Source organism: Palaemon carinicauda, chromosome 22 (genome assembly GCF_036898095.1).
Source record: "Palaemon carinicauda isolate YSFRI2023 chromosome 22, ASM3689809v2, whole genome shotgun sequence".
Lineage (NCBI taxonomy): Eukaryota > Metazoa > Arthropoda > Malacostraca > Decapoda > Palaemonidae > Palaemon > Palaemon carinicauda.
This window is the reverse complement of record NC_090746.1, coordinates 5,049,171-5,077,029: the sequence shown is the minus strand read 5'-3', so window position 1 is coordinate 5,077,029 and position 27,859 is coordinate 5,049,171. Positions and strand designations below refer to the sequence as shown.

General features: G+C 43.7%; 1 protein-coding gene and 1 pseudogene across 1 annotated transcript in view; both read right to left on the bottom strand.

Moving 5' to 3' along the window:
* mei-41 (meiotic 41) overlaps positions 1-27,859 on the bottom strand; it is a 316,521-nt gene that overhangs the window by 250,474 nt on the left and 38,188 nt on the right. The window contains exons 3-4 of the mRNA XM_068345943.1: positions 14,448-14,662; positions 9,434-9,595 (exon numbers count right to left, since the gene is read on the bottom strand). Of these exons, the coding sequence (XP_068202044.1) occupies positions 9,434-9,595; positions 14,448-14,662 (377 nt within the window). The remainder of the gene's footprint in view (positions 1-9,433; positions 9,596-14,447; positions 14,663-27,859) is intronic.
* On the bottom strand, positions 27,276-27,394 carry LOC137616804 (5S ribosomal RNA; annotated as a pseudogene).

Sequence of the window (27,859 nt, the reverse complement as noted above, 5' to 3'; positions counted from 1 at the left end):
AGTGATGGAACTAGTTTGGTGGCCGTAGCTTGTACTGCTTCCAGTCTATCTATATCATTCTGAATACTTGGAGCCCAGAATTGAACACCATATTCTAGATAGGGTTTTACTATTGATGCGTACAGCTGTAGTAATGTCTTTGTTTCTGTATGAGAGAGAGAGAGAGTGAGTTTAGTTTGATTTCGTAGATAGGTTGTACCTATCTTTAATTAATATTACAACACCGTCAATTTAATAAAAGGTAATGATTATTCAGTATCCACCAAAGTGAGGAAGGTGCATGAGGATCTCACCGAGCAAATTATTATCTGTCAATAATTTTTTACATATATCATCTACTGTGAGTCTTTGGGGTAATATGTCACTAACACGCGGATATCAAATACATACACACACACACACACACAGAAAGAGAGAGAGAGAGAGAGATGGCTAACTTTTACTTGTGTGAACAATGAACAATACTAATATGAAATATGTTATTTTCCTTAGTAAAATAAATTTTTGAATATACTTACCCGATGATCATGTAGCTGTCAACTCTGTTGCCCGACAGAAAAATCTAAGGTCGGGATACGCCAGCGATCGCTATACAGGTGGGGGTGTACACAACAGCGCCATCTGTCGAGTAGGTACTCAGGTACTTCTTGTCAACAAGAACTCAATTTTCTCCTCGGTCCACTGGTTCTCTATGGGGAGGAAGGGAGGGTCCTTAAATTCATGATCATCAGGTAAGTATATTCAAAAATTTATTTTACTAAGGAAAATAACATTTTTCAATATTAATCTTACCCGATGATCATGTAGCTGATTCACACCCAGGGGGGTGGGTGGAGACCAGCATACATGTTAACATTAGAAGCTAAGTATCCCGTATTTCATTTTAGCAGTTATTCAAAATAACAAACATAAAATAAATAAGTACCTGGTAAGGAAGTCGACTTGAACCATTACTCTGCCTTTTTAAGTACGTCTTCCTTACTGAGCCTAGCGATCCTCTTAGGATGCTGAGCGACTCCTAGGTGCTGAAGTATGAAGGGCTGCAACCCATACTAAAGGACCTCATCACAACCTCTAATCTAGGCGCTTCTCAAGAAAGAATTTGACCACCCGCCAAATCAACCAGGATGCGGAAGGCTTCTTAGCCTTCCGTACAACCCAAAAAACAACAATAAAAAGCATTTCAAGAGAAAGATTAAAAAAGGTTATGGGATTATGGGAATGTAGTGGTTGAGCCCTCACCTACTACTGCACTCGCTGCTACGAATGGTCCCAGGGTGTAGCAGTTCTCGTAAAGAGACTGGACATCTTTGAGGTAAAATGATGCGAACACTGACTTGCTTCTCAAATAGGTTGCATCCATAACACTCTGCAGAGAACGGTTCTGTTTGAAGGCCACTGAAGTAGCGACAGCTCTAACTTCATGTGTCCTTACCTTCAGCAAAGCATGGTCTTCTTCCTTCAGATGAGAATGGGCCTCTCTAATCAAAAGCCTGATGTAATAAGAAACTGCGTTCTTATTATTATTATTATTATTATTATTACTATCCAAGCTACAACCCTAATTGGAAAAGCAAGATGCTATAAGCCCAGGGGCTCCAACAGGGAAAATTAGCCCAGTGAGGAAAGGAAATAAGGAAATAAATAACTGAAGAGAACAAATTAACAATAAATCATTCTAAAAAAAGTAATGTCAAAAGAGATATATCATATATAAACTATTAACAACGTCAACAACAAATATGTCATATATAAACTATAAAAAGACTCATGTCCGCCTGGTCAACAAAAAAGCATTTGCTCCAACTTAGAACTTTTGAAGTTCTACTGATTCAACAACCCGATTAGGAAGATCATTCCACAACTTGGTAACAGCTGGAATAAAACTTCTAGAGTACTGCGAGGTATTGAGTCTTATGATGGAGAAGGCCTGGCTATTAGAATTAACTGCCTGCCTAGTATTACGAACAGGATAGAATTGTCCAGGGAGATCTGAATGTAAAGGATGGTCAGAGTTATGAAAAATCTTATGCAACATGCATAATGAACTAATTGATCGACGGTGCCAGAGATTAATATCTAGATCAGGAATAAGAAATTTAATAGACCGTAAGTTTCTGTCCAACAAATTAAGATGAGAATCAGCAGCTGAAGACCAGACAGGAGAACAATACTCAAAACAAGGTAGAATAAAAGAATTAAAACATTTCTTCAGAATAGATTGATCACCGAATAACTTAAAAGACTTTCTCAATAAGCCAATTTTTTGTGCAATTGAAGAAGACACAGACCTTATATGTTTCTCAAAAGTAAATTTGCTGTCAAGAATCACGCCTAAAATTTTGAAAGAGTCATACAAATTTAAAGAAACATTATCAATACTGAGATCCGGATGTTGAGGAGCCACCGTCCTTGACCTACTTACAATCATACTTTGAGTTTTGTTAGGATTCAACTTCATACCCCATAATTTGCACCATGCACTAATTTTAGCTAAATCTCTATTAAGGGATTCACCAACCCCAGATCTACATTCAGGGGATGGAATTGATGCAAAGAGAGTAGCATCATCTGCATATGCAACAAGCTTATTTTCTAGGCCAAACCACATGTCATGTGTATATAGTATGAAAAGTAATGGGCCAAGAACACTACCCTGTGGAACACCGGATATCACATTCCTATACTCACTATGGTGCCCATCAACAACAACTCTTTGAGATCTACTACTTAAAAAATCAATAATAATGCTAAGAAACGACCCACCCACTCCCAACTGTTTCAGTTTGAAAACAAGGGCCTCATGATTAACACGGTCAAAGGCAGCACTAAAATCAAGGCCAATCATACGAACTTCCCGACCACAATCAAGGGATTTCTGTACTGCATTGGAGATTGTAAGAAGGGCATCACATGCTCCAAGGCCTTTCCGAAAACCAAATTGCAAACTAGGGAATAGATGATTACCTTCAGCAAACCTATTAAGACGTTTTGCCAGAAGACATCGGTAAAGCAGGTTTCTTGATAGAACACCATAAAGCTTCTGATTGTCCTCGTAATGGCTTTGTACGTCTTAAATAGTACTTAAGAGCTCTTACTGGGCAAAGTACTCTCTCTAGTTCGTTACCAACCAAGTTGGACAGGCTTGGGATCTCGAACGACTTGGGCCAAGGACGAGAAGGAAGCTCGTTTTTAGCTAAAAAACCAAGCTGCAAGGAACATGTAGCCGTTTCAGATGTAAACCCTATGTTCCTGCTGAAGGCGTGAATCTCACTGACTCTTTTAGCTGTTGCCAGGCAAACGAGGAAAAGAGTCTTTAATGTGAGATCCTTAAAAGAGGCTGATTGAAGCGGTTCGAACCTTGCTGACATCAGGAACCTTAAAACCACGTCTAGGTTCCAGCCTGGTGTGGCTAACCGACGCTCCTTTGAGGTCTCAAAAGACTTAAGGAGGTCCTGTAGATCTTTGTTGGTGGAAAGATCTAAGCCTCTGTGGCGGAAGACTGCTGCCAACATGCTTCTGTAACCTTTGATCGTAGGAGCTGATAGGGATCTTACATTCCTTAGATGTAAAAGGAAGTCAGCTATCTGCGTTACAGAGGTACTGGTTGAGGAAACTGCATTCGCCTTGCACCAGCTTCGGAAGACTTCCCATTTTGACTGGTAGACCTTGAGAGTGGATGTCCTCCTTGCTCTGGCAATCGCTCTGGCTGCCTCCTTCGAAAAGCCTCTAGCTCTTGAGAGTCTTTCGATAGTCTGAAGGCAGTCAGACGAAGAGCGTGGAGGCTTGGGTGTACCTTCTTTACGTGCGGCTGACGCAGAAGGTCCACTCTAAGAGGAAGAGTCCTGGGAACGTCCACTAGCCATTGCAGTACCTCGGTGAACCATTCTCTCGCGGGCCAGAGGGGAGCAACCAACGTCAACCGTGTCCCTTCGTGAGAGGCGAACTTCTGCAGTACCTTGTTGACAATCTTGAACGGAGGGAACGCATACAGGTCTAGATGGGACCAATCCAGAAGAAAGGCATCTACGTGAACTGCTGCTGGGTCCGGAATCGGTGAACAATAAATCGGGAGCCTCTTGGTCATCGAGGTAGCGAATAGATCTATGGTGGGCTGACCCCACAGGGCCCATAGTCTGCTGCAAACATTCTTGTGAAGGGTCCACTCTGTGGGGATGACCTGACCCTTCCGGCTGAGGCGATCTGCCATGACATTCATGTCGCCTTGAATGAACCTCGTTACCAGCGAGATCTTTCGATCTCTTGACCAAGTGAGGAGGTCCCTTGCGATCTCGAACAACTTCCTCGAATGAGTCCCTCCTTGCTTGGAGATGTACGCCAAGGCTGTAGTGTTGTCGGAGTTCACCTCCACCACCTTGCCTAGAAGGAGGGACTTGAAGTTTCTCAAGGCCAGATGAACTGCCAATAGCTCCTTGCAGTTGATGTGAAGTGTTCTTTGCTCCTGATTCCACGTGCCCGAGCATTCCCGTCCGTCCAGTGTCGCACCCCAGCCCGTGTCCGATGCGTCCGAGAAGAAAGTTGGTCGGGGGTCTGAACAGCCAATGGTAGACCTTCCTTGAGAAGAATGCTGTTCTTCCACCACGTCAGTGCAGACCTCATCTCTTCGGATATTGGAACTGAGACCGCTTCTAGCGTCATGTCCTTTCTCCAGTGAGCAGCTAGATGATACTGAAGGGGGCGGAGGTGGAGTCTCCCTAACTCGATGAACTGGGCCAGCGATGAAAGTGTCCCTGTTAGGCTCATCCACTGCCTGACTGAACATCGGTTCCTTCTCAGCATGCTCTGGATGCATTCTTGGGCTTGACTGATCCTGGGGGCCGACGGAAAAGCCCGAAAAGCTCGACTCTGAATCTCCATACCTAGATAGACAATGGTTTGGGATGGGACGAGTTGGGACTTCTCTATATTGACCAGGAGACCCAATTCCTTGGTCAGATCCATAGTCCATCTGAGATTCTCCAGACAGCGACGACTTGACGGAGCTCTTAAAAGCCAGTCGTCCAAATAGAGGGAGGCTCTGATGTCTGCCAAGTGAAGGAATTTGGCAATATTCCTCATCAGTTTGGTAAACACAAGAGGTGCCGTGCTTAGGCCAAAGCACAGGGCTTGGAACTGGTACACGACCTTTCCAAAGACGAACCTTAGGAAAGGTTGGGAGTCTGGATGGACGGGGACATGAAAGTACGCGTCTTTTAGGTCCAACGAGACCATCCAGTCTTCCTTCCTGACCGATGCTAGCACCGACTTCGTCGTCTGCATTGTGAACGTCTGCTTGGTGACAAAAGCATTGAGAGCACTGACGTCCAGCACCGGTCTCCAGCCTCCTGTCTTCTTCGCTACCAGGAAGAGACGGTTGTAGAAGCCTGGGGATTGATAGTCCCGGACTATGACTACCGCTCCCTTTTGTAGCAAGAGAGACACCTCTTGCTGCAAGGCTAGCCTCTTGTCCTCCTCCTTGTAATTGGGAGAGAGGTTGATGGGAGTAGTTGCTAGAGGGGGATTACGCCAGAACGGAATCCTGTACCCCTCTCTTAGCAACTTCACAGACTGAGCGTCTGCACCTCTGCTCTCCCAAGCCTGCCAGTAGTTCTTGAGCCTGGCTCCCACTGCTGTCTGGAGAGGAAGGCAGTCAGATTCTGCCTTTTGAGGACTTGGAACCCTTCTTCTTTTTGCCACGATGACTGTCGGCACGGGTACCTCCTCTGCTGGAGGTTCTGCCACGAAAGGGCGGGATGAACCTAGATGCTGGTGTGTCCATCCTAGGTCTAGGCACGGAAGGTAAAGAGACTTTACGTGCGGAAGAAGCCACCAGGTCATGGGTATCCTTCTGGATCAACGAGGCGGCAATCCCCTTGATCAGCTCTTCCGGAAAGAGACACTTGGAAAGCGGAGCAAACATCAACTCCGACTTCTGGCATGGTGTGATCCCCGCAGACAAGAAGGAGCAAAGATGATCTCTCTTCTTAAGCACTCCAGACACATACGAAGCCGCAAGCTCACCAGACCCATCCCGAATGGCTTTGTCCATGCTAGACATGATAAGCATGGCAGAGTCCTTATCCGAAGGGGAAGTCTTTCTGCTTAAGGCTCCCAAACACCAGTCGAGGAAGTTGAAGATCTCAAAAGCACGAAAAACTCCCTTCAACAGATGTTCCATGTCAGAAAAGGACCAGCAAATCTTAGATCGTCTCATAGCCAGCCTGCGGGGAGAGTCAACCAGACTTGAGAAGTCGCCCTGGGCAGAGGCAGGAACTCCCAAGCCTGGTTCCTCTCCCGTGGCATACCAGACGCTAGATTTGGAAGCAAGCTTGGTAGGCGGAAAGATGAAAGCAGTCTTCCCCAGTTGCTTCTTGGACTGCAACCACTCTCCCAGTACCCTCAAAGCTCTCTTGGATGAGCGCGCGAGTACGAGTTTCGTGAAGGCAGGAGCTGCTGACTGCATGCCTAAAGCGAACTCGGAGGGAGGTGAGCGCGGGGTTGCAGACACAAACTGTTCCGGATACAGATCCCTAAACAGTGCAAGGACTTTCCTAAAGTCTAAGGAGGGAGGCGTAGACTTGGGTTCTTCAATGTCGGAGTGCGGATCGTCCAAATGCGCAGCTTCGTCGTCATCAGATACTCCATCATCCGAATGCTGAGGAGGAAGTGGCAAAGGTGGAGCAGAAAGCTGAACGGCTGAATCCGGCAGCACGGGTGCATGCGTAGCTGCTCCGGATCCAACATCATGCCGCTGCTGGTCAGTCTGCGAGCTGGCAACAACAAAAGCGGAGTGCTGGTGCATGGGTGGGACTGCCGTGGGTTGCGGAGCATGCCGCATGGGTTGCGGAGCATGCCGCATTGCGTCAAAACACGGCAGCTTGACAGCACCTTCCCACTGCTGATGCAGTAGCTCACGCATGTCAACGGAGGGTGCAGCATGAACATGCGTCTGGCAGGGTCGACTGCGCATCGGCGGTGGAGCTCTCACAGGTGGAGTGTGGGAGCAGGCAGCCGCAGTATCTGCTGAGCGCACAACCGTGGCAGGTTGTAGGTTAACAGGTGCAGTGTCAACCTTCTCAGCACGATACTCCTGCATGAAGGAAGCAAGCTGAGACTGCATAGTCTGCAGCATGGACCACTTAGGGTCTACCGTGGTTGGTGCGGCAACAGACGGAGTGATTGCCTGCTGCGGAACCACTCTACCTCTCTTGGGAGGTGTGCAGTCTTCGGAAGACTGCGGCGAGTCCGAACTGACCCAGTGGCTACACCTGGGCCGTTAGACTCGCTCGGAAGGGACCTTACGCTTGAGAGGTCGTGAGACCTTGGTCCAACGTTTCTTCCTAGAAACTTTTTCCACAGACGAGGAATGAGGGGGCTCACTCGTCTGTTTGTGGATGGGACGATCTCTGACAGATACGTCCGCAACCACTGAGGGTACATCCGTACGCTGATCAAGGCCTGTCGAACCCTTTGGTCCTTCGACATTGCTTCTCCCCTGGGCTTGGGAGCTTGCAAGAGGTCCCGGACTGGGAGGACGACTGGCACGAACAGATGTACCCTCATGCACAACACTGACACTGACACTTTTCACTTCACTTGCACTCACTACACTTCCCACTGCACTTTGCGCTTTCAACTCTTTGACATCGGCCAAAAGTTGATTCCGGTCATTAGCTAATGACTCCACTCTGTCACCAAGAGCCTGAATGGCACGCATCATGTCCGCCATGGAGGGTTGAGCACTAGTAGCAGGGTCGGGAGTCACGACTACAGGGGAAGGAAAAGGTTGAGGGGCATGGGGAGAGGAAAAATCAAACGAGCGAGAAGAACTCCTCCTGATCCTATCCTTCTCTAGCCTACGTGCATTCTTTAGGAATTCGTTAAAATCGAATTCCGAAAGCCCAGCGCATTCCTCACATCGATCTTCCAATTGACAGGATTTACCCCTACAATTGGAACAAACGGTGTGAGGATCTATGGGGGCCTTCGGAAGACGCCTAGAACAAGCCCTAACGCTACACTGCCTGTACTTAGGGACTTGAGAATGGTCAGACATCTTGAATTCTTGAATTAGCCAAGGGGGAAATCCAAAATCTAGCAAAGTTCATTAACAATTAATCCAAATCTAATCAAAAAGCTTGATAAGCTAAGGATAATAGTTCCTGAATAGCAAAAGCTAAAATCTAGAGCGAATACATCACCAAAATCGTGAAAAACAACTCCAGAAACAACAGCGTATCCAAGTAGGTCTTGCCGGTGGCACGACAGAGGAAAAATTGAGTTCTTGTTGACAAGAAGTACCTGAGTACCTACTCGACAGATGGCGCTGTTGTGTACACCCCCACCTGTATAGCGATCGCTGGCGTATCCCGACCTTAGATTTTTCTGTCGGGCAACAGAGTTGACAGCTACATGATCATCGGGTAAGATTAATATTGAAAAATGTAAGACGAAGATGAAATTATTTTGTAGAAATGATAGTGGAGAAAGTTAGGACTAAAATAAAAAAAAAAAACCTCTTCACTTCTCAATAAAATGCATTTTTTGGTGTTTTGGTGGCATTATGGGTCGGTGTCAGCGAGGGAGAATGCTACATCGCAGTTTTTCAGAATGCTTTCTGTGTTACTTGAAGACGTATGCAAACATAGAAATATAATAAAACAGACCTTAAACAATCATGAAAAACAATTAGAATCACAAATGTTTCAGTTGGTGGTGGGATGAGATGTGAGGATCCCTATGTCTCTAAGCTGGGGGGTCAGGAGGGGTTTGAGTAATGCCTCAGGTAGTGAATGTTCCCCTTGGCTAGAGACAATGGTGTGATTCTATTAGGTAGCTCTTACACAATCAGGAATAAAGGCAAGAATCCCAAAGACTTCATTGGTTGGCTGAAGAAAGGAGGGGCTAATAACATGGAGGGGAGGAGAAATCACACTGTGTTATACAACCATGTGCCGTACTCTTTTGTACGATATACGAGTGATTTTAACTCCCAAATGGTTTATATTTCTAAATTACGTATTTGGAACATCATTGTGTATATCACAGGGCATGATTTTACGTCAAACCAACTTCATCATAGCGAAGGGGTTAACAATGACTGGTCCATTTTCTGTTTCCAAATTTTGTACCCTCATAGCCTTATGCTGCATCACAGTTACTCTACACTTTCTCCATTTGCAAACACTTTCAAACTCTGTTACTAGTTTCTTCAACTTCTTTCCCCAATCTCCAATTCATTCTATATCCCCTGCAAACATAAATCATAACACACTCCATTCATGAATTATTTTCTCATCTCATATCTTAGCAACTACATTTACTGTCCTTTCTCTGATTTCTTGCATCACCAAATCTTGAAAGATACTGAACATTAATTTTAATATATAAACTTTCCTTTTATCAACAAAATAACCCCAATCTTTATACTTACCTAATCCAATCTGTATATATTCCTCAATCACCGATGCAAATAGTGCAGAGTTACGTGTTGCTATAAGATGCATGATTGTCACCTGAAGATTAACATTTGCCTTACAAACTTTAGGTGATCCACGAATTGTAATCAACTCTGTCAACAGCCAGCAAGAAAATTCTGAAAATAAGCTACAAATAAGGACAAAAATTTAACTACTCGAGTAAAGAACTCACTTCCTGTTTAAGCCCTCAATACCCAGACAGTTTATGTGAATATTGAGGTCTTGGTGTGAACTTAAATCTATTGTTGATTCAATATTACTGCGTTCTGCAAGAACAAAGCTATATATTCAAAACTGTTGAAATCAATTAAGTTTAAAGACTGTAAAAGAATAAGTGATATGAGCAATAACAAAATAATTTTGGTTTGGATGTGAAGTTGAAATAATCAAGTATATAGCACGAATATCAATATTTCATAGACAGTACATGGTTTATAGCAGTGTTATCATAACCTGACAAGTGATTCAAATCTTTATTTCATAATCTTGATCAGAAGTTTATGTTCTCAATAAATGTAATAGTAATACAGTAACATCTTTTTGTGATGCGTTGTATTATAACTCCTTAAAAATTTGTTGGCTGAAAAAGATTAAAAATTTCAAGATTTTAACATATTTCAAGAATTTATTTACTATAGAATTAGATCTTGCCATTCACAGGGATTAGGTAACAGCGACATCTACATGTATTGGATTCAATGTCAATGACACTCAAAGATCGCCTATTTTCTTACTTAACAAGAAAAAACTTTAGTATTTCAGCCTAGAAAGGAAAAACAGCTGGGCTCCACAAGGCACTAGAAAGTTGGAAGACCCAGGCCTACATGGCTAAGGACTATGAAGCATGGAGTAGGGGTGAATGAATGGAGAAGTATTGAATTAAAAGCTCAAGATAGAAACGACTGGTGAAATCTAACCAAGGCCTTTTGCGTCAATAGGCGTAGGAGATGATGATGATGACAGTTGAACCTCCCAATAACAGATTAATAAGGGGGAAAGGAGAGTCCAATACTGCAGATAGTCCGTTGTATTCAAAATTTGTTTCATGAAGCATGAAATAAAGCAAATGCATACCAAATTATATAAGCTACAAGCCTACTATATATGCCCAACATCTGGGGTAACATCAAAATGAGCACCTGATATTAACAGAATTTTGTTTTTCACCCTAAGATGAGATAACCAAGGAACGTTAATGAAATTCCCAAAAACAAAGATTACTCCAAACATAGGACAAATCAATAAACTAAATTCATAATCATCACCAGCATCCTCATCTCCTCCTACACCTATTGATGCAAAGGGCCATGGTTAGATTTTCCCAGTTGTCTAACATGAGCTTTAAAATCAATACTTCTCCATTCCTCATCTCCTACATCACGCTTCATAGTACTTAGCCATGTAGGCCTGGGTCTTCCAACTCTTCCAGTGCCCTGTGGAGCCCATTTAAAAGCTTGGTGAACTTGGAGAGTGTGAAGAGCATGACCAAACCATCTCCATCTACCTCTCATCATGATCTAATTCAAAATATGGCACTCGAGTAATTTCTCTTACAGTTTCATTTCTAATACTGTCTTGCTATTTAACTCCCAATATCATTCTGAGGGTTTTGTTCTTAAATCTAATAAATCTATTAGAGATTGATTAATTGTCATGTCATGATTATGTCCATATAGTAACACCTTTCTCACTTAACTGATATATAGCCTGATTTTTATACGTAATTTCAGATGATTTGATTTCCAAATTCTACTTAACCTAGCCAACATCTAATTCTTTTTTTTTTTCAACATTTCATTAAACTCCAATTCTAAACACACTGTATTAGAGATCATAGTTCCTAAATACTTAATTGATTCTACCTCATTAATCCTTTCTCCTTCCAATGACATTTCATCTTACATTGCATATTCCATTCTCATCTCCTGTGTCTTTCTTCCATTTATCTTGAGCCCGATTTCCTTGTATTTCATGCATTCTGGTAAGCAAGCATTGCAAATCCTGTGGTAATCTTCTAATAAGGACAGTGTCATCAGCATACTCTAGGTCTAATAATTCCCTATTACCAATTCAATCCAATCCTTCTCCACCACCCCTAACTGCTGTATGCATTACAAAATCTATGAGGAGGATAAACAACATAGGTGACAATACTTTCCCTTGGAGTACTCCGCTGTTCACTGGAAATTCATCTAAGACTAAACTAACATTTACTATGCTCGTGAAGAGGCATTATTCTTCCTGATGGCCTGGAGAACGGAGGTTGGGGTCTCCATTTTGAACCTCGTCTGTAGTATACAGTACTGTAGAGAGGTCTATGATGGGTCTCTAAACTCACGTCAGCTTCTCTACCAGGAATAGATTGCTGAGGAAGCCTGGAGTCATCTGAGACTTCCTCCACTGCTCCTTTGGTTAGCCATTCGGAGACTTTCTCTACTACTACTACTACTACTACTACTACTACTACTACTACTACTACTACTACTACTACTACTACTACTACTACTACTAGTAGTAGTAGTAGTGGTAGTAGTAGTAGCAGTTGGAAAAGCAGAATGCTATATGACCAAGGTCTCCAACAGGAAAAAAATGACTCAGTGAAGAGAGGAAATAAGGAAATAAACAAACTACTTTCACAGCTTTAATTGGAGATACTTCCCAGAGAAAAATAATCTTATCTGTATAATCTTACATATATGGATCTCCACTCAACACACTCCTAGGAGGGAAAGAGAGAGTATTTTAAAACAGGATATTCAAGAGCTGATTTTAAGTTCATATTGTCCTGTGTGTGAAGAAATTTCATCACACTCAGAGATAGCTACATGTGTGGTGATATCCTCACGCGCAGTAAAGGCGGTGTGTACAGCTTTGTCTGGCTGAATGATCAAGCCTGGCTGAATTATGAAAAGCGGTAGTGTTTGCTTTCATCCTATTGGATTTCCCAACTGAAATAGGCTTGGAAGGAAAGGAAAAATTAAAGAAATGCATGAACTTGGTAAGTTTGGGGTGTGGATGCAGCCAAAGCAGTCCGACCACCCTTATCATAAGCTGTCAAAGAATTCTTAAGACTCTGTAGAGGAGACCTAAGCTTAGGACCCCTATAAATATGACGTAAACCTAGTTCATGAGAATGTGTTGGAGATTGCTAAAATTTGTCTTCCAACAAGGTTGTTTCATGACTAAGGGGAAAAGCTGTCTCAACTCTGGAGTCACCCCCAAACACGAATGTGAGTGCGCTTTCCACGCTTGAATGTTTTCTCTTTGTAATAATAGTTAGTTACTGAGACCTGGCTCAAGGCAAGAATCTTTCACAAGTTATCATTATTATTATTATTAATTGCTAAGCTACAACCCTAGTTGGAAAAGCATGATGCTATAAGCCCAGGGGCCCCAATAGGGAAAATAGCCGAGTGAGGAAGGGAAACAAGGGAAAATAAAATATTTCATGAGCAGTAACATTAAAATAAATATTTCCTAAATACACTATAAATACTTTAACAAAACAAGAGGAAGAGAAATTAGATAGAATAGTGTGCCTGAGTGTACCCTCAAGCAAGAGAACTCTAACCCAAGACAGTGGAAGACCATGGTACAGAGGGTATATCACTACCCAAGATTAGAGAACAATGGTTTGATTTTGGAGTGTCCTTCTCCTAGAAGAGCTGCTTACCATACCTAAAGAGTCTCTTCTACCCTTACCAAGAGGAGAGTGACCATAGCTAAAGAGTCTCTTCTACCCTTATCAAGAGGAGAGTAGCCACTGAACAATTACAGTGCAGTAGTTAACACCTTGGGTGAAGAAGAATTGTTTGATAATCACAGTGTTGTCAGGAGAATTTGTAAAAAATAGGCCAGACTATTCGGTGTATGTGTAGGCAAGGGGAAAGAACCGTACCTAGAGAGAAGGATTCAATGTAGTACTGTCCGGCAAGTCAAAGGACCCTACAACTCTCTAGCGGTAGTATCCCAAGGTCAAGCTCAAGGTCTCGCTGTGTATAGTCGACACTATTCAGAATACTATAGGTATGGGTGTCGTCTATTGTGAATAAATCTTCAGGGAATTCGCAACACAAATTACTAAAGACAGGTTCTTGGCTCATAGAAGGTGATTTGTCTCCTGTTGGGAGGAGACGCAGTAAAGTAAAAATCTTGTTAAGTTTACTGCAATGACAAAAATATCTCTCTCACTGGGAGGAAATCCTCTTCCTACAGTAATTACATGGTGATTCCCTTGAATATCTCTTGTCTAGGCAATAGGGACAAAAAGAATGTGTGTCCATGTCGCCAAGCTCATAAGTATGCCACAATGGTTGCTATCCCGTCCTGAGCAAGACAGTAAATACTGAGATTTACTAAACATAAAGCCCTCACAGATACTGAATAGTAACTCAAGTGACCATGAATAAAGAAAAAACACAAGTCAAGAACAATTAACTAAAAGGCTGGGTGAAAGGAATGGAAAAGCCTCGATAGTACAACCTCTTCACTTCACGACCAGCAGTGTTTTGAAGTGACGATGACGATGTGAGCAAGAATCCTCTTGCTCCATGCGCTATGGTTGTCCACCAACGAATCATAGTGCAATCAAACCAAATTTTTGATTGGCCAGTCGTAGAAAACATGACTAGCAGTAACCCATACAAATGACTCAGAAGTTTGTATCCGCGTAGGAATAAATAGGAATTAAGTACATAAAATCATTTGTGAAAACCTTTAAACTATAAATCAATAACTATCCAAAGACTTTGATTAAATTAATATTCACATTCTTATAAACTATACAGATGTAAAGCAGTACTGTATTGTAAATACTCAGTAACCTGTAACACAATACAAGGTAACAAACATAATTAAACGCAATGACTTTCCACAGATCAGGAACTCAGTATTTTATTTAACTATGTAATAATAACAACAGTTCAATACAAGTATACCAGTTTATCATTAGCATCTATAATTACCTACCACAAGCTTTGTCCGGTCTGTAATCAATTTTAGAAGCTGCTTCAGGACCTGAGGATCCATTCTCCAAACGAGTCACAAAGAGTCCTTCTTGGTAGCATAAGCTAGATAAAGAATTCAACACTGTTGAAATATTTGCTTCATCGCCCTCAGCAAAAACTGGACCAATAACAGAAATAAATTTGCGGCGTAAATTTTCATTTTGGTCTTCATCAGCCCTGTGGAAAGAGTTTCAATTAAATCTACCAGTTTTTATCTAGGAATTGTTCATACATCACCATTAACCAATGAAGTACCAACCTAAGATCCTAGCCAAGGGCCTACTTATCTACTGGGGTCACTTACCATGATTACTGATAATTGATGACAATATCAGGGGGTCAGGGTGAACTTCAATTCATAGTCGCTTCATTAGTTAGGATTCAATATTACTATACTTATATTTATAGATTATTAGATACAGTATACCTAAAAATAAAGCTGAATTGAAAAAAGTATGAAATTTAAAAAAATAAATTTCTATGAACATGAGTTGTGTACCTAATGTTCATATGGCTTCTTCTCCACAAGCTTGATTCATAGACATTTATCCCTGAAATTGAAAGAAAAAATTTCCCATTTCCTTTCGTTTCGATAGACACATGCCTCTAGTAAGATAATGAGACACTAGCAGTTAATAACAAGAAGCAAAGTGCCAGGGGGTCTGTTATTTCAGTTTCTCTGCTGTCATCAGTACAACTCCGTGTACCCCTCTTCCAGATTGTGATAAGTTTTATTGCATTGTTTTAAGTTGTCTTCCTCTCGAATTCTTACAGATGACTGCTAAGATAGTACTGTGATTTAAATTATCATTGTAAAAAGTGTGACTGCCTCATAAGGAAAGTATGTTTATAGTTCAAATGTTAATGAAATGACAAATTTGAAATAATATGTTATTTTCATTAGTAAAATAAATTTTTGAATATACTTACCCGATAATCATGTAGCTGTCAACTCCGTTGCCCGACAGAATTCTACGGAAGGGATACGCCAGCGATCGCTATACAAGAGGGGGGTGTACTCACAAGCGCCACCTGTGGCCAGGTACTGCAGTACTTCTTGTTGACACCACTTCAATTTTTCCTCGGTCCACTGGTTCTATGGGGAGGAAGGGTGGGTCAATTAAATCATGATTATCGGGTAAGTATATTCAAAAATTTATTTTACTAATGAAAATAACATTTTTCAATATTAAACTTACCCGATAATCATGTAGCTGATTCACACCCAGGGAGGTGGGTGAAAACCAGTGTACATGTATATCAAGAAGCTAAGTATCCCGTATTTCATATTATCAGTTATTCAAAATAACAATGAAATTACAAGTACCTGGTAAGGAAGTCGACTTGAACCATTACTCTGCCTTAAATAAGTTCGTCTTCCTTACTGAGCGCAGCGTTCCTCTTAGGAGGCTGAACAACTCTAAGGTGCTGAAGTATCAAGGGCTGCAACCCATACTAAAGGACCTCATCACAACCTTTAACCTCGGCGCTTCTCAAGAAAGAATTGACCACCCGCCAAATCAACAAGGATGTGGAAGGCTTCTTAGCCGACCGTACAACCCATAAAAAGTATTCAAGAGAAAGGTTAAAAGGTTATGGGATTATGGGAATGTAGTGGCTGAGCCCTCGCCTACTACTGCATTCGTTGCTACGAATGGTCCCAGGGTGTAGCAGTACTGGTAAAGAGACTGGACATCTTTGAGATAGAATGATGCGAACACTGACTTGCTTCTCCAATAGGTTGCATCCATAACACTCTGCAGAGAATGGTTCTGTTTGAAGGCCACTGAAGTAGCCACAGCTCCCACTTCATGTGTCCTTACCTTCAGCAAAGCAAGGTCTTCTTCCTTCAGATGAGAATGTGCTTCCCTAATCAGAAGCCTGAATAGTAAGAAACTGAGTTCTTAGAACTTGGGAAAGAAGGTTTCTTGATAGCACACCATAAGGCTTCTGATTGTCCTCGTAAAGGTTAAGACCTTTTTAGATAGTACCTAAGAGCTCTAACTGGGCAAAGTACTCTCTCCAGTTCATTCCCCACCAAGTTGGACAGGCTTGGGATCTCGAACGACTTAGGCCAAGGACGTGAAGGAAGCTCGTTTAGCAAAAACCGAGCTGCAAGGAACATGTAGCCGTTTCAGATGTGAAAACAATGATCCTGCTGAAGGCGTGGATCTCACTTACTCTTTTAGCTGTTGTCAAGCACACGAAGAAAAGAGTTTTTAATGTGAGGTCCTAAAAAGAGGCTGATTGGAGAGGTTCAAATCTTGATGACATAAGGAACCTTAGGACCACGTCTAGATTCCAGCCTGGAGTGGACAACCGACGTTCCTTTGAGGTCTCAAAAGACCTAGGGAGGTCCTGTAGATCTTTGTTGGTGGAAAGATCCAAGCCTCTGTGGCGGAAAACCGCTGCCAACATACTTCTGTAACCCTTGATCGTAGGAGCTGAAAGGGATCTTACTTTCCTTAGATGTAACAGGAAGTCAGCAATCTGGGTTACAGTGGTACTGGTTGAGGAAACTGCATTGGTCTTGTACCAGCTACGGAAGACTTCCCTTTGAGACTGATAGATTCTGAGAGTGGATGTTCTCCTTGCTCTGGCAAACGCTCTGGCTGCCTCCTTCGAAAAGCCCCTAGCTCTTGAGAGTCTTTCGAAAGTCTGAAGGCAGTCAGACGAAGAGCGTGGAGGTTTGGGTGTACCTTCTTTACGTGAGGTTGACGTAGAAGGTTCACTCCTAGAGGAAGAGTCCTGGGAATGTCGACCAGCCATTGCAGTACCTCTATGAACCATTCTCTCGCGGGCCAGAGCGGAGCCAATCCACGTCAGCCGTGTCCCTTTGCGAGAGGAGAACTTCTGAAGTACCCTGTTGACAATCTAAAACGGCGGGAATGCATACAGGTCGAGATGGGACCAATCCAGCAGAAAAGCATCCACGTGAACTGCTGCTGGGTCTGGAATCGGAGAACAATACAACAGGAGTCTCTAGGTTATCGAGGTAGCGAACAGATCTAAGGTTGGCTGACCCCACAGGGCCCAAAGTCTGCTGCAAACACTCTTGTGAAGGGTCCACTCTGTAGGGATGACCTGACCCTTCCGGCTGAGGCGATCTGCCATGACATTCATACCGCCCTGAATGAACCTCGTTACCAGCGTGAGCTTTCGATCTTTTGACCAGATGAGGAGGTCCCTTGCGATCTTGAACAACTTCCACGAAAGAGTCCCTCCCTGCTTGAAGATGTAAGCCAGGGCTGTGGTGTTGTCAGAGTCCACCTCCACCACCTTGTTAAGCTGGAGGGACTTGAAGTTTATCAAGGCCAGAAGAACCACCAACAACTCCTTGCAATTGATGTGAAGTGTCCTTTGCTCCTGATTCCATGTTCCCGAGCATTCCTGTCCGTCCAAAGTCGCACCCCAGCCCGTGTCTGATGCGTCCGAGAGGAGACGGCGGTCGGGTTTCTGAACAGCCAAAAGTAGACTTCCTTGAGAAGAAAGCTGTTCTTACACCACGCGAGAGAAGACCTCCTCTCTTCGGAAACAAGAACTGAGACCGTCTCTAGCGTCATGTCCTTTATCCAGTGAGCAGCTAGATGATACTGAAGGGGGGGGGAGGTGGAGTCTCCCTAACACGATGAACAGGGCCAGCGATGAAAGTGTCCCTGTTAGACTCATCCACTACCTGACTGAGCATCGGTTCCTTCTCAGCATGCTCTGGATGCATTCTAGGGCTTGGAAGATCCTTGGGGCCGACGGAAAAGCCCGAAAAGCTCGACTCTGAAGATCCATACCCAGGTAGACAATGGTCTGGGATGGGACGAGCTGAGACTCCTCAAAATTGACCAGGAGGCCCAGTTCCTTGGTCAGATCCATAGTCCATCTGAGAATCTCCAGACAGCGACGACTTGTGGGAGCTCTTAAAAGCCAGTCGTCTGACGGAGCCAGACACAAGATCATGGTACTGCTGCACAGTCTATGAACTGTCAACCATGGGGAAGCGAGGAAGTACAGTGACAACCCGAAGCTGTCTAGACTGTCTGGATCGTATAGACAACTCCTATCGGGTTGCTGAGGTTGTAGCACTGCGTCACAACAAGTCACTTCTGCTGGTTGTTGAACGTCTTCCCAGTGACACACTGACTCCGTAAACAAAAAATCCTCTAACAAGGACTAAGCTTGGACTGCATGTCTTGCAACACAGCTCAAGGTCTATGGGAGCAGGTGTGGTAACAGACGGGGTTAGCGACTGAAGTGGAACCATTACCTTCCCTGAAAGCATGTTATGCTTAAACAAAAGTCCATAGGAGGCTACGCAGCAAAAGGCTCCTCTCCAAATGACAGAGTCCTCAAGGGAATATCAGAAGGAGGGAGAAAAGCACTTTCTCATCTACAGGGACCATATCCGAGAAAAGCTAAGTTCTCTCAGTGAGGGTTTCACTGGTGCAAAAGCAGCAGACTAGAAGGCAACGTTATGAAACTGCTTGACAGTCTAGTGAGTTGGCAACAACCAAAGATGTGTGACTGAGAAGCATGCGGTAAGGTATGCAGAGCATGCTGTATGTAGAGCATGCTGTATGCAGAGCATGCTGTATGTAGAGCATGCTGTAAGAGAAGCAGAGCATGTTGCATGGCGTGTAACATTTCTCAGAAATTCCATGACCAGTGCTAGATTGAGTAATATCGCATTACTGTCCATTGAAAGTGCACGTGCCGAGGGAATTGATTTAGACTGTTTTGTTGATGAATTTGATAGCAGGCATGATAATCGTAGAATTAAGCTGCACTAAATATACGATCTATAATCTACTTCACCTCAGGACAGGGAAACTCGCCCTGTTGGCAACACTGCATTACTTCATGCATGTTTGCATGGGGTTTTAATATCAACATAATATTTACATTACATTCATAACTCATGATTCATTTTTGTTTTGAAGATATTTTGCCATATTTGCGATTTGTTAAAAATATATTGCAAGGAATACATATATATTTTTTTATTTAAGTAATACGAATAACCTCCATTATCATAATGTTTGTGTAGGCATACATGTATATGATTACAAATGTAAGTTATGAAAGTAATGAGGTGTTATTATTGTCATTTGTTATTTCAAAGTTGAATGGGAAGAGGCTCAAGTTGAGGAGAAAGTGGCAGATGCATGCGTTGAGGTGGCTGACTCCTAGCACGAGTTTCTTGTCTCAAGAGTTGTGCTTGCTGTAAGGGTAGCGGATGCGCAGTAGCAGGTTCCTGAGGAACGAGTTGAGGTTCCTGAGGTGTGAGCTGCGAGAGTTGAGGTAGCGGTTGCGCAGAACGTAGTTCTTGTCTCGCGAGTTGAGGTTCCTGAGGTGCTAGCCTAAGGAGTTGAGGCTCTCGCCTTGAGGAGGGTTGAGGTCGCTGCAGCGAGTGCTGAGGTGGCTGCCTCATGGATGGAAGAGGTTGTCGTACCTCAAGAGATTGATGCCTCGCTGGTGGAACCGCAGGCGGAAGCGGAGGAAGTAAGGCATAAGACTTCTGCTCCCATTGCTGAGGTTGCCTTAAGGAAGGCGGAGGTTGCTGCACACCGCTGGTAACTGGCAACTCAGTACGCGGTAAGGTATCCTGAGGAACCTCAACTTCGTACGCCTGGCAGACTGGACTGCGGTGAGGCGGAGCGATCGCAGGAGGAGGTGTAACCTTCTCAGCCTGACACTCACGCATTAAGACCGCAAGCTGTGACTGCATGGACTGCAGCAAAGTCATCTTGGGGTCGACAGACGCTAAGGTCTGCTGAGGCAAAGCCTTAACAGAAGATGAGGTCTGTTGCGGCATCACTTTACCTCTCTAAGGAGGTGTGCAGTCACCTGATGACTGCGGAGAGTCAGAGCTAATCCAATGACTGCAACCAGGTTGTAGAACTCTTGAGGTCTGGACTTTGCGTTTGAGAGGTCTTGAGACCTGAGTCCAGCGTTTCTCCCTGACATTTCTTCTGCAGACGAGTAAAAGACGGGCTCAATCGTCTGCGGGTGGGAGTGACGGTCTCTGTAAGACACGCCCGCAACCACCGAGGATACTTCTGTGCGCCGATCAAGGCCTGCCGAACCCTTTTGCCCTTCGACATTGCTTCTCCCCTGGGCTTGGGAGCTTGCAAGAGGTCCCGGACTGGGAGGACGACTGGCACGCACAGAAGTACCCTCACGCACAACACTGACACACTTTGCGCTAATCACTTTTGATTTTCTGTTTGCACTTATTTCACTGAACTCGAAACTTTAAGTGGTTTGTACCTGAAACACGCAATTCTATCCTTCCTTAAAAGTTAGTAATTGCGAAAACAGAATTACAATGTAACAGAAAAATCTAATGAAAGATAAATAATTCAGTGGCTGGAAAGAGACTAAACACTAGATCAAATAAACTACGTTTAAAATCTCTCACCGCATAAAGCTTGAGAACAAGAATAAAACTCATGAAACGTTTACCTTCTTCCCCTAAAGAGACTAGGGAGAAGAGCAAAAACGATAACAACGTTACTCGCTTGAACGAAACGTTTATCCAGCTCTCTCTCCCTCCGTCTCTATCTCTCTCTCTCTCTCTTGACTTAGAACCTGAGAGAAGAGCCCAATCATATATATCGTTAAAACATATTATTGTTAAAGGAAAAAAACTGAAATATTTCCCAAATAAAAAGTTCCTTTATTAGAATTAAAACCATTAAGCTAAGAAAGAATGAACAAAACGCTAGACACGGTTACTCTTACTGCAACGTGACACCGTGAAAATTCTCTCTCTATCGTAACGATAGAGCGCAAGTTGAACGTTCTGAACGTCAACAACTGCAGAGACAAAACAAAACGTTAGTTCAACTTTGAAAACAGTACGAGACTATCAAAGAAATTCTTTCAAAAACATTAAAATAGCATAATATGTTAACAGGTAAAACCGAAATGACGGGCTCAATGTTAATTAACTTCGGTACCAAGAAAAGACCGCCTACTATTAGGAAAGGTCGAATATAAACAAATATAAAAATTAATTTTAATAAGTTTATAATCAAAGGAAGTTAATCGAAGAGGCCTATAAAAGGCGGAGAGATAAAAAAAAAAAAAAAAAAAAAAAAAAAAAAAACCTATAACTTTTGTTAAGCAAAATTAAGAAAGAGAGTCTATACTCTCTTAGACACCAACACTTCCGTCTAAGGGAAGGGTCGGCCATTTAAAGGTGAAAGAGAGTTCATACTCTCTTCGTCACCAGAATTAATCAAATTAATTCCAAAAGCTAGCTAAGCTAATAATAAAACTTCCTGAATAGCGAAAGCTGAAATCTTAGAGCAATACTTCACCAAAAACCGTGAACAAGACTCCAAAATTATAAGCGTATCCATGAACGTCTTGCCGGAAGCACGACAGAGGAAAAATTGAAGTGGTGTCAACAAGAAGTACTGCAGTACCTGGCCACAGGTGGCGCTTGTGAGTACACCCCCCTCTTGTAGAGCGATCGCTGGCGTATCCCTTCCGTAGAATTCTGTCGGGCAACGGAGTTGACAGCTACATGATTATCGGGTAAGTTTAATATTGAAAATTGTATTTTTCTCAGCTATACAAACCTGGAGCTCTTTACGTAGGAGTCCAATACTTCTCTACCATCCCTAACTGTTCTATGCATTAGAAAATTCATGGGGAGGATAAACAACACAGGTGACAACACATTCCCTCGGAGTACTTTGCTGTTCACTGGTAATCCATCTAATAGGACTCCACAAGCATTAACTTTGCACTTGCAATTCTCATGAAGATATTTAATCAAATTTATATATTAAAGAGGAATTCCATAATAAAGCAGGACTCTCCACAAAATTGACTGGTGCACACTATTCAAAGACCTTTTCATAGTCTACAAATGCCATTAAAAGTAGATTTCTATAGTCTACACATTGCTGTGCATGTCTTGAAATGAAAATTTGGTCAGTATAACTTCTACCTTTTCTAAATCCTGCTTGCTCATCTCTCAGCTTTTCATCAATTTCTTCCCTCCAATCTCTTTAGAAGAAGCATATGTGACGAGCCAAGAGTAGGTTGTGACTCAAAAGTGGGATGAAAACAACTGAGTAACTTTATAACAGAACATCAGCTTATATATACTGTACACCAATTTCGGGCAAGAAGGCCATAACATATAACAGGCTGTTTCCTGTTCAACCAACAGCGGTTTCTGTTAACATTTAACGGTGAGAAAAACAGACAAGTTGATTTAGGTCGTTAATAGTGTGAGGGGAAAACGAAGATACAAAGGAGACTATATACAAAAAAAAAAAAAAATGTCGTTACTATGTACGATCATTTGACACACGGTTGGTACACATATTATAAATCAATTCTTTTTTTTCTATTTTCACCAACATTCCTAGCTCCCAGTCATCATGTTTTCCCTCTTCACGCCACATTCTACAAAATAATCTTGGGTATGCGAGGAACCACTTCATTTTCAGCAAATATCTTAGAAGTTATTCCATTGTATACAGGGGATTTCAATCTCATATTTATTAATGATAGCTTCGACTTCAACACACTGAATTCATTCATGGGCACATCAAGGTCTTCCTCAGCTCCAGGTATATCCATAAATTATTCCCTTCATCTCTCCTATTCATAACATCACCAAAGTGATCCATTCAACATTGCTTTTCTTCACCGTTTGTTGATATAACAGATCTACCTCTCTTTTAGATGGGTATATGCTTCTTCTTCTTTGCCCCCGCATTGATTTCATTAACAACTTTATGAACAATTCTTACACCATAGCCACTCCCTGAATTCATAGCTTTGACAGCCTCATCTGCTTTCCTGTCTAAATATTCTCTCCTGTCATTCCTCGCTTTTCTTTTTACCTCACTATCAATACTGGAATACTTAGCATGCTTTACCATGTAATTTTCATTACTTTCCCATAAACTTTCAACAATCAATTTCTGTCTTTGTCACCTTTTCATTATATCCCAAGTATCATTTGATATCCATGGCTTTCTCCTTGTAACTGCATATCTCAAAACTTCACTACCAACTGACTGATATATGATCTTAATATCACACCAGTCTTCATTAATTGTTTGCTCTTCATCTCTTAAAGTCTCTAAGACTGCAAATACATTCCCATATTCAAATGCAAATGTTTTTCAGTGTTCATCTTCTAGAAGCTTGGTTGTATCAAACCTAGGAATTCTATCTACATTTGTTATGTGCTTTCAGTTTTAATTTCAGTGTGTCAATAAGGAGCTGGTGATCACTACCAATATCTGCACCTCTATAGCTTCTTACTTTCTCAGTCCTCCTCCTCTCTTTATTAATGGGTATGTGATCTATTTGATTTTTGTAATTGCCACATGGTGAAGTCCATGTATAGCCTATTTGTGGATGTTCCTGTGCTGGAGTACCTCCAATAACAAGATTGTTTGTTGAACAAAAACTTATAAAATATGTTCCATTTTCATTTGCAACTTCACCAAAACCCTTAACACCCATCACATTCTCTATACCTTGATTGTTCCTTCCAACTTTAACAATGAGGTCACCAATACAATTTTCAAATCTATCTCTGGGATCTCATATATTACATCTGCAGTTCTTTTATAGTAATAATGATTTATTCCTACACTCTTAAAAATATCATCCTTTATTAGGAGACCCAACTTTAGGGGAGAGGAAGTCCCTTTAACTAAACCAGCTGGTTTACTAACCCAGGATATGCCAACGCACTTTGGTCCTGTGGATGAACAAAAGAGAAGATTCCTGTCAACCTCTTAGAGACCCGGGCATGAAGATATCACAGGTATTAGGCTAAGTCCCTCCCAGGAAACTGCAAGGCAGTCAGGGAAGAACCAATATCCGAAAGGATGTGTAATCAGACGGTAAAGTCATTATAAGAAGTTAAATTTTGAATTAAAAATGACAAATTCAAAGATAATTTGTATTTTTCCTAACCATACAAACCTTAGCTATTTACATTGGGTTTACCTTTTAGCGCAGCTGAAATGGCGAGCCATTAGAATTTAACGAGGGTGTATTACCCCCGCGCTAGTTAGCGGGGGAGTAGGGGAGTGGTAGCTAGCTACCCCTCCCCCCCTCACACACAAGTGAATGCTCACTTTCACTTAGAGGTAGAACTTGTCTTGGGGGACAGGGCTGGCGGGCAAATACAGTGTAAATAGCTAAGGTTTGTATGGTTAGGAAAAATACAAATTATATTCGAATTTTTCATTTGTTCCGTAACTGAAATACAAACCACGCTATTTACATTGGGTGACTTACCCCTTAGGAAGGGTGGAAAGTCCCCAGCCATACTGGCTTTGGCTTTACCCGGGGACTCAGAATCCGAGTGAGTCGCACTCGAGAAAAGGAGTCCCTGCACCTCACAAGTTCCTTGCTCTGCAAGGAACCGTGTGGCCTACATAAGCTTGTGTGTGAAGGAAGAAGTGTGACCCGTCCTAGGCAGTTGACCCGGAGTTCCAGAAGGAACTCTGGGTTAGGACGTTCCCAATACCACCTCGTCAGGGTATGGGTGACGCGACAGTATTGACTCAATACTCGGAACACAAGGAAGCATGGTTTACCTGCAGAGGTTTGAGGTCAGCTATGCAGAGACCAGGATGCTGCTTCCCCGTAGAGGGGATGATGAAGAAAGAAGTAAAGTCCAAACATACTTCTTTCGTTCATGCAGACTAAAACCTGATAACAATGCCCTCAACCTTCTGCTACCTGTCCAAAAAGGAGCCTGAGGTTAGACCAGCTGTTGTGTAGCCACCACAGAGCGATAGAAAACGTATCGAAAGGGAAGCGGGCTGCGAAGGTCATTAGACGCTTCCAGACTCCAGCTTGTAGCACCTGCGTCACAGAGTAGTATTACTCGAAGGCGAGGGACGTTGCGATGTATCCAACATCATGCTGTAGGGCGACGTGACGGGGGGAGGGTCTGGAGACAGGTCGAGATGAATGTCCTTGAGTCCGAGCTGAAGAGGTATACTGGTGACTCTCCCCCATGTCCTCCTTGTGCTCCCAAATCGGCTGCAACTGAGGACAAACTGCAACTGTTCCCAAAAGCTAACCCCTCGATTCCTTTACTGGCAAGAAGGAGAAGGTTTTGGGACATCAGATACAGAATGGAGACTCGAAATCTTGAAGGAATTGGACCGAAGGGCCGGGACCCCAAGATTCTGAGTCTAGCCAACAACTCAGGAGCGAACCTGAATGTTGCCTTCCCCTCTTCCTTAGAAAGGGCGGAGTCGTACGAGACCAAGAAGATTGCTTACACACTGGCCGCGGCCAGAGTGAGCAGGAGACCTAAGACGGAATACAATCAGAGGCCTGTCGTAAAGGGTCTTGAGAAGATCTCTTAAGGGACTAAAAAGTCCGAGCCATGCTCCAAGTTGGAGGTCTCACTCCGACTAGGGCAGGGACGTTCGTAGCATCGCATGAGCGAGGAAAGATCCAGCGGGCAGGAAAAAGTTATTCCTTTAAGCCTGAAGGTCAGGGAAAGGCTGAGCGACAGGCTTCATTGCCGAGAGCGGAAAGGAGTTTCCTCCCGCCGAAAGGCAATAAGATCATTATTGCTGGAGAAGAGGCCTCAAGGGAAGAGGTATATCTCCCACGGCACCAACCACCGAAGACTCTTCGCTTCGCCTGGAAGACCCCTGCGGATGACTATCGCAGATGACGCGACCTCCGTACCGCGACTGTAGCGGGTTGTTTCTTCTTGAGGAGGAGGCGTAGTGTCTCCAGGCGTGAAGCCGAAGCGACGCCCCGACTCGTGAAAGATGTTGCAGTGTGGTTGTTTGAGTAGTCTGTGCCGTGGGAGAAGCTCTCCCGGGAGTTCCGTCAGGGGAAGCAGAGCGTCCAGAAACCGTTCTGCGCATAATCCCAGTGGAGCTCTCACATTGAAAGGTTGACAGACAAACTGGTCTTGTTGAGACACATTCTCCACAGACAAAAAGGAGGGAAGACGCAGGCGTCGAAGTTGTCCCACCATCACCGGAATGCATCTTGCCAGAGTCTCGGGGTCTGAGACTGGGGGGAAGAACAGCGGAAGCTTGAGGTTCCAAGCTGTCGCGATCAGGTCCCCCAGACCAGGACTTGCTGGTTACTCAAGGCCAAGGACCCCCAGGTACACTCACTCTACGAGGCTCTGCTCGGATAGTCGGAGAGAACATTCCTCTGCCTGGAATGAGAGAGCCGATGGTGGTATTGAGAGTATCTCAATCATCTCGGTATCTCTACTGCAAGATGTGAAGGTGTGAAAATGGGTCCCCTGCTGGTTAGAACACGCCAAAATCATGAAGTCGACGCGCACGGAGCGACTCGGCAGAAGCTGTAAGATCTGTAGAGGGGCCAGACTACGGCCCCTAAGCCAGCCTGAATGATGGAGAGGTATCCTTCAGGTCCTGACCATAAGCCTGGACCGGAACATGCCCCCCGCCCCTTTTCTTTGACGAGTCCGAGAACAGCATCAAGAATGTGGGGAAAGGACGAGAATATCGACTCCCATCAAGAGGATCCATAGGTCAACACCCATTGCAGGTCTAATAGTTCCGCTGGTCCCAAAGGGGCCAGAAAGTCCGGTTAATCGTTGCCTGAAACCACCGGAACTTGGACCGCCCCACATGGAACTTATCCTGAGGCGACCGTTCGGAACTATAGACGGGTCAATGAGGAAAGGAGAACTAGGAAACGTTCCAAGGTAGGGCTGAAAGCTCTGCTTGACTGAGAACAGGTACTGCGACTCCCCTCAGCCTTGCCACAGTCAACTGAAGGGAAGGCTCGGAAGAGGTGGCAACAGAATCTGGCGTCCCCAGGTGGTCACCCATCCAAGTACCGACCAGAACCGACGTTGCTTAACCTCGCTGGACGGACGAGAAGCGGGGTTTCCAACGTGGTAAGGCCGTTGATTCAATATCATGGCCAGATACTCCAGATGTTGAGGCAGAAGAAGAGAAGGCTCCTAGCAAAATACCATGAACCCCCACTCATGGTAAGCATCCGGAAGCTTGTCCCGGCGCTGAAGAAGGTCGAACCCGAGCCTACCGGAGTTGACCAGACCTCCAAAAAGTGAAGGAGGCGGAAGCCTGCACCTGAGCGGCCGTGAGGAAAGCAGGGAGAGTTCTCTGGGGAAAAAAACCTGCGATGCCACGGCGGGATCGCCACACTGCATCTTAAGCAGGAATACCTGCAGACTAGGCTGAATTCCACGAGCTTCCTGGAAGATGGATGGAATGGAAACTGAAAGTACCCGTCCTTCCGATCCAGGGTTTAAGGAGTCCTGTCGCCTCGTTACCAGTCTGATCGATTCTGCTGTTCCACGCTAGACGAAGTTTGTTCGACAAACTTGATCAGGGCTGAGAGGTCGACTACAGA